The sequence below is a fragment of the Electrophorus electricus genome, chromosome 2 (genome assembly GCF_013358815.1).
Source record: "Electrophorus electricus isolate fEleEle1 chromosome 2, fEleEle1.pri, whole genome shotgun sequence".
Lineage (NCBI taxonomy): Eukaryota > Metazoa > Chordata > Actinopteri > Gymnotiformes > Gymnotidae > Electrophorus > Electrophorus electricus.
The window spans coordinates 33,155,000-33,164,999 of record NC_049536.1 but is presented as its reverse complement, the minus strand read 5'-3'; the positions used below and the strand labels follow the sequence as shown (position 1 = coordinate 33,164,999).

The 10,000-nt window shown below is 45.3% G+C and overlaps 1 protein-coding gene across 7 annotated transcripts in view; it reads left to right on the top strand.

The window, feature by feature from the left end:
• The window catches only part of osbpl6 (oxysterol binding protein-like 6), a 43,830-nt gene that overhangs the window by 23,467 nt on the left and 10,363 nt on the right, over nucleotides 1-10,000 (top strand). For 6 of the 7 annotated variants that reach the window (XM_035535841.1, XM_035535847.1, XM_035535838.1 and 3 more), the window contains 6 exons: nucleotides 3,038-3,206; nucleotides 3,307-3,437; nucleotides 4,369-4,476; nucleotides 4,755-4,892; nucleotides 6,025-6,112; nucleotides 8,752-9,005. In XM_035535841.1, the coding sequence (XP_035391734.1) occupies nucleotides 3,038-3,206; nucleotides 3,307-3,437; nucleotides 4,369-4,476; nucleotides 4,755-4,892; nucleotides 6,025-6,112; nucleotides 8,752-9,005 (888 nt within the window). Of the gene's footprint in view, nucleotides 1-1,561; nucleotides 1,592-3,037; nucleotides 3,207-3,306; nucleotides 3,438-4,368; nucleotides 4,477-4,754; nucleotides 4,893-6,024; nucleotides 6,113-8,751; nucleotides 9,006-10,000 lie in introns of all 7 variants that reach the window. The other variant, XM_035535849.1, reaches the window with a different exon arrangement.

The following is a 10,000-nucleotide window of genomic DNA, read 5'->3' as shown; positions in this document are numbered from 1 at the left end:
AAAGTGCTATTTGTACGTATTGCTGCATTAGGTTACGTGTAAAGAACTTCGATCCATCTCATACGTTTTGGGCCAAGACCAAATTTTCTCAGTGTATGAAAGAGATAATCCCACTTCACACGGTCAAATGCCTTCTCAGCATCTAGCAATAGTAATATCTCCAAGACATCAAGATGACATGGGACCATAAGGAAGATTGAATAATCAATGTGTATTAAAGTACAGTGGCCTATGTTTAATACATCCTGGTTTGAGCATATAATTGATATAATTGAGGGTTAAATATCTTCTAGTTTATGAGCAAGCATTTTAGGAAGGATTTTACAATCTACATTAAGGAGTGAGATCGGACAGAATTTCTTCTGTAGAAAAGTGGAAAAAAGTTGTTTTGCTGTTTCAGCATCAACTAAGGGAGGACTTATGTTTTAAAAAACCGACTCCAGCAGACACTCACCTACTCAAGTGGTTCTGAACCATAAAGCTTAGAGTACAAGTTTTAAAAAAACACTTTATCCGTGAGTGATCCACATGTTTGATACCCGATCCGTCAATGATTTGTGCTATAAACTGATTTGCTGTCTTTTGGTGTAACTCATTTTCCAGAATCCTCCCAGTCTTTACACCATGGTCATACATTTTGTACTACATTTTATTAATCACATTTTCAGCCTGTTTTGTAAATAAAAGATTAATCTGGAGATGGAGACTCTGCCATTATCCCCAGCCAGCCTGAGAAAATGTTCATCTTTCTGGGTTGGTCTCTAAGGAACCATGCAGACTGTTCTGGAGGGTCTGGCTCCATACTGGAATTGCTAGTGCTCAGGAACGACCAAAGACTGTGGCTCTGTTCAAATTAGCCTACTACATACTGTACACTGCATACTGCACTCAGTGCATACTGGATACTGGATACTAGTCCCCATAGAAGTAACCACAAAATATCCTACAAGGTCACATGAAGGTATGAAAGTTCCGCCCACTTGGGAAAGATTTTCCGCCACCATTGCATGACAGGATGCAGTACACCATGAAGAAGGATACGGTCACATGCTGGAATTTTCCAGGAATCTTTTGTGTACTGGAAAAATGTATTTTGGTTGCTTATTGCAAACAGTGTACTGATTTATGGGCCAATCAGTATGCAAGTAGTCTGTAGTAGGCTATTTCAAACACAGCCTGGAAATCACCTGGTTGAACGAGTTAACTTCTTGCTAACTTGGTTTAATACAGTTGGCAGAATGTCATTTTCTCTGTCCATAAGGGAGTTTCTCCTTGCTGCTGTCACCTTTGAATTGTTCTTCAGAGCTTTTTTTTGTAAGGCTACTTTGAAGAATGTATGTTGTAAGCATGTACTTACATACAATTTAATTGATATGAATTAACATATAACCTATAAGAGGCTTTCTGTAAAGTGTTTGATAATGAACACACCACATGCCAAAGTGTTGTTGAATAGAACAGTACGTTACTTGGTAAACTGTTTCCTGGACCAATGACAGGCCAGGCTGCAGTGCTGTAGGGACTTAAATGTGTGTTGCTTGGCTTTGTCACCTGCTCTCAGGTTCACACACTGCCCCAGTCACGCGCTAAAGTAAGTATGACCCTCGTCCTGCTGATAGTCTTCTGTTCTGTCAGTGCAAGACATCAACTCTTGGGCAGCCTGAAGCAATCTCACATATTTCTTCACATTCCTGAAGCAATTTCATGTTTCCAACTTGCCCCAAAGGTCTCTGTGGTGAGAAGTTGAAACATAGCCAGAGCCTCGTCCTTGGCTTAGAAATGTTAATGAAAGAATGGTCACCAGACGTTTAGAAATGCCCAGCTAGAGTCACTTTCTGAGCACAGAGCCACTTTTGGCTGGATATTGTAGGGTGGCAGGTCAATCTCAACCTGGCAGTGTTCAAATTTATTATGCGCTGCACAAAAAAATAGCAAAATGGACAAGATAGACAAAATTGGATCTTCAGGATGTCTTCTGCTTCTGTCTCTAGGTCTGCAGTATGTCAGTATGTCAGAGGGTCAGGAAGCAAATAAGCAAGTGTATAAGCAACTGTAGAGCAGGTAAAGCATGTTGCTGGGAGAACTTACATTCAAATCTAAATCTAAATTTAGGACTAGCTGATATTTATACAATTTTTAGTACTACACAAAGCTGTAGGGTATGGTTTACGGCTTTAACTTGTTCTGATAACTCTTTTTTTAAAAAAATCAATCTTCAGATATGAGCTTCACCTCATGCGGCCATTTGCATAAATGTAGTGAAGTTTAGGCGTTCTCCTATTTCTTCCCTGTCTTCAGTAAGTGGCCAACTGAAGACAGCTGAAACGGGGACAATCTTGGCTCCAGGGCTGCTCTCAACCACAAAGGACGGGTGCATGTGTCGACTCCTGCATCGTGTACCACAGTTACACACAGTACTGCAGAGTTCACTAGACCAAGCCTGAGCTGCGGCTCACTGGGTGTCTTATTGGCTTCTCTTATTCTGATAGTTGTGGCACTTCATAAAGGCTTTATTGTGAATGAGCTGTAGTTGTGGGGCTTAGTGCCCGGATTTGCCTGGACTCTGCCTTAGTACTGTGAATAACTCATAAAACTCATTTCCCAAACCTGGATTAAGCCTGCTCATGGATTAAATTACAGTGCCAGTTGGGGAATCACCACTGGGAAATTCTGTTTAAACTTGTTTTAAGGTTAATCTGGGTTTGGGAAACAGGTTGTTATTATGGAGGACAATCCTCCATCTTGATTATGGGATTTTTGAATTAAACCACATGTATGGTTTATTTAATTCTGTGGATATGTGGATAAACAAAAGTGGAAAACAAAAGCTTGCATAATTTAGGAGATTTATGAGGGTGTTCAACCCCAACCTCAAGCAGACGTTTCTGCCCTGTGTGCCTCTGTGGTTCTCCAGGTCTCTGTTATCCAGGACGGTTGGTGTGCTTCCCACTAATGTGTGTGTGTGTGTGTGTGTGTGTGTGTGTGTGTGTGTGTGCGCGCGCGCGCGTGCGTGCGTGTGTGTGCGTGCGCTCTGCAGGTACCTCTGAGCACCAGTCTGTCTCCAGTACGACTCCATTCCTCCAACCCCAACCTGTGCGCCGAGCTTGCTGATTACAAGACCTCCAGCACCCGCCTGACCGACAGCATGGAGTGTGCCAGCGATTACATGAAACTGCAGGAGGACTTCTGCGTCATCGCTCAGAAAGGTAAGCACACGAGTTGACCTCATCTAGACACTCCTCTCACCCAGTACAAAACATCACTGCCACCTTTCTCTAAATAATGACATTATTTGCTGTGTTATAGTACATTCCCTGCTGAAGTCTGCCTTTAACACGGTGGCCATAGAGAAGGAGAAGATCAAGCAGGTGTTGTTGGAGCATGAGCAAACCAGCCAGTCGGCTCAGATCGTGACCCTGCGGAACTCTCTTTCACAGGTCCAGTCCGATCTCCTCACTCTGCTGTCACGGTTACTGTCTCTACAGCAACCATGGACAGCAGAGGGCTTTAGAACCCCGAAAGTGAAGCTTTACAATGTGATTATATGAAATAAAATTTAGATAGAGGCCGGTTAAAATGAAAGACTGAGTGCAAAAAGCGCAATGGCATTGTTCGGTGTAGATGTCCTGTCTAATTGCTTTGGATTGGTAGTGGTTTAAAAATAGGTTAATGAATGAAATAGCTTTTAGGTGACAGGGTAAGAGCAGATTATTCTCCACAAGCGCTGTTTTATCTTTGTTAGCATAATTGAATATAAGATTAAATGTTACTGGGATTAAGGAGAAACAAAGAGTGCACTAACCAACACTTGTCAACACTTAAGCAGAGGAACCTTCCCCATAAGATGCAATAATTACTTTCGTAAGCCACAAATTTCAAAATAGCGCTAACATTTATTTTGGCCTTGAGACACATCACCTTGAGACACATCAAGTTCTCTTACTGTTCATTGTAAGAGGTTGAGTTGTGTATCTGCCTGAATGAGTGTGTATGCTTGTGCTCGTTCGGTGCTGGTCATATATGACGATGACAGGTCAGTCCCTGATCGGATGTGTCAGTTCCAGCACAATGGGATGACTTATGCAGGATGTTTTCATATCTACCCTCACTGAGAGGCAGCAAACCCATAGCTCTGAACATCACTCTATATATCACTCTATATATCACTCTGAACATCACTCTATATATCACTCTAAACATCACTCTATATATCACTGAACATCACTCTATATATCACTCTAAACATCACTCTATATATCACTCTGAACATCACTATATATATCACTCTAAACATCACTCTATATATCACTCTGAACATCACTCTGCTTCACTCTGCGTGTTGTCATTTGTGTTGCCATGTTCGTTCAGGCCCTGTCCCAGAACGCAGACCTGAAGACTCGGCTGAATCGCATCCACTCGGAGTCTGTGCTGTCAGAGCAGGTGGTCAGCGTCAACATCATCAGCAGTCCCGATGAGGTAAGTGCCGAATGACGCTACCAACCACTTGATGTTGTCCTAAACCCCTAGCCAACATCCATAGACACAGTTCACTGAAGTTCACGCATTACCCAAAATTCATAGCAAGCCATATCTGGGTGCCCTCCTGTTTAGTATGGTAACTCATTCAGACTTTCTGATTGAAGATGGAGGTGGTACCGGTTTGTACCCTTCTTCTATAGGCCAAAGTTCACAGAGGCATTTGTGAATGCGTGTGTGGCATGTTGGGGTGTTTGGTATGTTGGTGTGTGTGGCAGGCTAGCGACCCCATCCACGTGGGGATCCCACTCACACAGCAGGCCTCCAATGAGAGCAGGCTCTCCATGTCTGAGTCGGTCTCCGAGTTCTTCGACGCACAGGAAGTGCTGCTGTCAGCCAGCTCGTCGGAGAACGAGGTAAGGGGTCTGGTCACTGGAGCCTATGACATCACCCAGTGCTAAAGGGTTGAGGAGATTGATTGTGATGTTGTGAAGGTCAAGTAGGCCTCGGTGTCTGTGCGCTGAAAGGAGAAGCATATCACTTATTTGTGGAAACGTGTTGGGCCATGTTTACTCTGGTAGGCTTTAATGATCTTTGAGTGTGTGTGCGCACGCGCGCGTGTGTGTGTGTGTTCTGCTGGTGTAATGTATTGCTATGTAAGTTCTCAGGCACCACTGATTAGGTCAGTATATTGGGAGAAAAGCTGCAGTGGGTGACTGTACTGCAGATCCACGGCTCAAGACAGTAGATGCACCAACGCACACGCTGCAAATACACAACACAGTCAGCACATGCACCAACGCACACGCTGCGTATACACAACACAGTTAGCACATGCCCCAACGCACATGCTGCAAATACACAACACAGTCAGCACATGCCCCAACGCACACGCTGCGCATACACAACACAGTCAGCACATGCCCCAACGCACACACTGCGCATACACAACACAGTCAGCACATGCCCCAACGCACACGCTGCAAATACACAACAGTCAGCACATGCCCCAACGCACACGCTGCGCATACACAACACAGTCAGCACATGCCCCAACGCACACGCTGCATATACACAGCACAGTCAGCACATGCACCAACGCACACACTGCGTATATACAACACAGTCAGCGCATGCCCCAACGCACACGCTGCGCATTCACAACACAGTCAGCACATGCACCAACGCACACGCTGCGCATACACAACACAGTCAGCGCACGTACCAACGCACACGCTGCGTATACACAACACAGTCAGCACATGCACCAACGCACACGCTGCGCATACACAACACAGTCAGCACACGTACCAACGCACACATTGTGAAAGGGAGCGAGGCACAAAGGGAGTATGCAGGAGGTTTTTAAGTAACACAGTGTTTTAGAGCATCACGGTAACTTAAAGCAGCCTCCCTCTCTCTCTCTCTCTCTCTCTCTCTCTCTCTCTCTCTCTCTCTCTCTCTCTTTCTCTCTCTCTCTCCTCTCACTCCGATTCTCTCTGTCACTCCCTCTCTGTCTTTCTCTCGCTCTCCTTCTCTCTCCCCCAGGCCTCTGATGATGAGTCCTATGTCAGTGATGTCAGTGATAACATTTCAGAGGACAATGCCAGCGTCACCGATAACATTTCCCAACAAAGTAAGCGCTACTCCTCTCTCATCCTTTTCTCTCCCTCTCTCTCTTTCTATCTCTTCCACCCCTTCCTCCTTGATCCAGAGTACTCACGTCCATTAGAGAAGGTCACTTATGTGATGGAGGGGCCAATAGACACACACACACATACACACACACACACACACACACACACACACACAAACCTTAACCCCTGAACTACTGCATGTGAAGCAGGCCCTTTAACCCAATACTGGGAGAGCCAACTTTAAAACCCCTTAAAAGTCTGAGCTCAGCTGAGGTTTGAGTCTATAGAAAATGGCTCTTTCCTAAATCCAACCCAGTCTAGAAACAGAACTTGGCCAATAAATCATGTATTGCTCCATTATTCTGATCATTCTCTTGTTATTACTCTAATCACTGTCTTGTTATTGAACTAATTAGCGTCAGGTTATTACTCTAATCAATCTCTAGTTATTCGTCTAATCACTCTTTGTTTATTACTTTAATCACTTGGACCACTGCTAAAGATTTTCTATGGGGCACTTTCTGATCTGTCAGTGGTCCAGTTGATATGAAAACCTCATCATTTGAGAATGATCTGCTCATCATTGCAGAGTTGGGAGCTTTCAGTCATGCAGAATCTGTGTAGCCATGAGTGGGACCTGAACTCGGCATTAGATTTCATATATGACTCTCTTTACCTAGTACAGCAGCATCATGTGCTTGTTGAAAACTGAGATGTATGTAGCATTATGCTATAACGATGTATGGGGCGTTAGGCTGTAACGATGTATGGGGCGTTAGGCTGTAATAATGTATGGGCGTTACGTTGTAATGATGTATGGGGCATTATGCTGTAACAATGTATGTAGCGTGACGCTGTAACGAGGTATGTAGCGTGACTCTCTTTACCTAGTACAGCAGCATCATGTGCTTGTTGAAAACTGAGATGTATGTAGCATTACACTATAACGATGTATGGGGCGTTACGCTGTAACGATGTATGGGGCGTTAGGCTGTAACGATGTATGGGGCGTTACACTGTAACAATATATGGGGCGTTAGGCTGTAATAATGTATGGGCGTTACGCTGTAATGATGTATGGGGCATTATGCTGTAACAATGTATGTAGCGTGACGCTGTAACGACGTATGTAGCGTGACGCTGTAACGATGTATGTAGAGTAACACTGTAACGATGTATGGGACGTGACGCTGTAACGATGTATGGAGTGTTAGGCTATAATGATGTATAGGGCGTTATGCTGTAACCATGTATGTAGCGTTAGGCTGTAACGATGTATGGGCCGTGACGCTGTAACGATGTATGGAGTGTTAGGCTGTAATGATGTATGGGGCGTTACGCTGTAACGATGTATGGGGTATTACGTTGTAACGATGTATGTAGCGTGACGCTGTAACGATGTATGGGACGTTATGCTATAACGATGTATGGGGCGTTAGGCTGTAACGATGTATGTAGCATCACGCTGTAACGATGTATGTAGCGTGATGCTGTAATGATGTATGGATCTAATCAATCTCTAGTTATTCGTCTAATCACTCTTTGTTTATTACTTTAATCACTTGGACACATACAGCCTAATCACAGTTAGGCTGTAACGATGTATGGGGTGTTACGCTGTAGCGATGTATGGGGCGTTAGGCTGTAACGATGTATGGGGCGTTAGGCTGTAACAATGTATGGGCGTTACGTTGTAATGATGTATGGGGCATTGTGCTGTAACAATGTATGTAGCGTGACACTGTAATGATGTATGTAGCGTGACGCTGTAACGATGTATGTAGAGTAACACTGTAACGATGTATGGGCCGTGACGCTGTAACGATGTATGGAGTGTTAGGCTGTAATGATGTATGGGGCGTTACGCTGTAACGATGTATGGGGCGTTACGCTGTAACGATGTATGGGGCATTACGTTGTAACGATGTATGTAGTGTGACGCTGTAACGATGTATGGGGCGTTATGTTATAACGATGTATGGGGAGTTAGGCTGTAACGATGTATGTAGCATCACGCTGTAACGATGTATGTAGCATGATGCTGTAATGATGTATGGATCTAATCAATCTCTAGTTATTCGTCTAATCACTCTTTGTTTATTACTTTAATCACTTGGACCACTGCTAAAGATTTTCTTTAACAGTAAAGATTGCTTAAAGATTTTCTTTAGCAGTTAGGCTGGAACGATGTATGGGGCGTTATGCTGTAGCGATGTATGGGGCGTTAGGCTGTAACGATGTATGGGGCGTTAGGCTGTAACGATGTATGGGGCGTTACACTGTAATGATGTATGGGGCATTACGCTGTAATGATGCATGTAGCATTAGGATGTAATGATGTATGGGGTGTTATGCTGTAACGATGTATGGGGTGTGTTATGCTGCTATGATATATGGCCTGTGTTTCACTTGCAGGGGAATCTGGGCCTCTCCGATAGCTATAGCAGGGTTATGCTCACGTCTTGCTCCTCATGGAGCTCTCAGCCAACACGCCTCACGAGCGCAGCAGAATAACACGCTTAGCCAAGAAAAGCTTTGCGCTCCGTCCCTAGGGTGCGGCTGTCTTACACGGCAGACTTACGTGTGGTCTCCCAGGCTCCCCCGCCAAGCTGATGCCCCGTGCATGCTGTCCCCGCAGTGCCCAACGGAGACCTGGCTGGGGGTGCGTTCCGTAACGGGCGACGCACGTGCCTGCCCGCACCCTCCCCGAGCACCTCCAGTGTCAACCTGTGGAACATCCTGAAGAACAACATCGGCAAGGACCTGTCCAAGGTGGCCATGCCCGTGGAGCTGAACGAACCACTCAACACCCTGCAGCACATGTGTGAGGAGCTGGAGTACACCGAGCTGCTGGACAAGGCGGCTGAGACAGAGGACCCCTACGAACGCATGGTACGCCCCGCCCTCTCGGGGGCAGTCATGTTTAGCCGTTTTAGTTTTTATATACACTTCCAGCTCTGCCTTTTAGGTAGTTGCAATTGTGTACTACCAGTTATATTATGAAATATCATAGCAATATTGAAAATACTTCTCTTTCAACTCCAATATGACTATGCACTATAAAATTTGTAGGAGGGAAGTATAATTAAGCTATAAAGTCAGGTCTGTAAATTTTTAAGCCATCTTGTAAATGCATATAACACAAAATAATGGAGACTAGCATAAAACCAGGTAAAAAACAGTGATGTACATCAGAGTGCGGTGGCAATGTGAGGAAAGGAACCTCAGTCTCTCTCTCTCACTCACACACACACACACACACACACACACACACACACACATACACACGCACACACCCACACACGCACGCACACATACACACGCACACACCCACACACGCACGCACACACGCACGCACCTACACACACACACACACACACACACACACACACACACGCAGGCACGCACACACCCACACACCCACGCACACATACACACACACACACACCCACACACACATGCACACCCACACACACGCACCCACACACACGCACACATACACACACCCACACACACGCACACATACACGCACACACGCACCCACACCCACACCCACACACACACACACACACACACACACACGCACGCACACATGCACGCACACACCACCAAAATGTCATCTATAGAAGGGTAGTGACTGCCTACAGAAGCTCGCTCGTGTGTGTGGGTGTGTGTGTGGGTGTGTGTGTGTGTGTGGGTATGTGTGTGTGTGTGGGTATGTGTGTGTGGGTGTGTGGGTGGGTGTGTTCAGTGGAAGGTCAAACTCCCCATGCTGTCTTTGGCCTCATTAAGTCCTTTTAGGTTCATTTCAGCGTAGTCTCATTCCACCACCTCGTCCAATCCTTTAAAGCGACATCTCCCCCAAGCCTGAAAATTCACATGCGAAA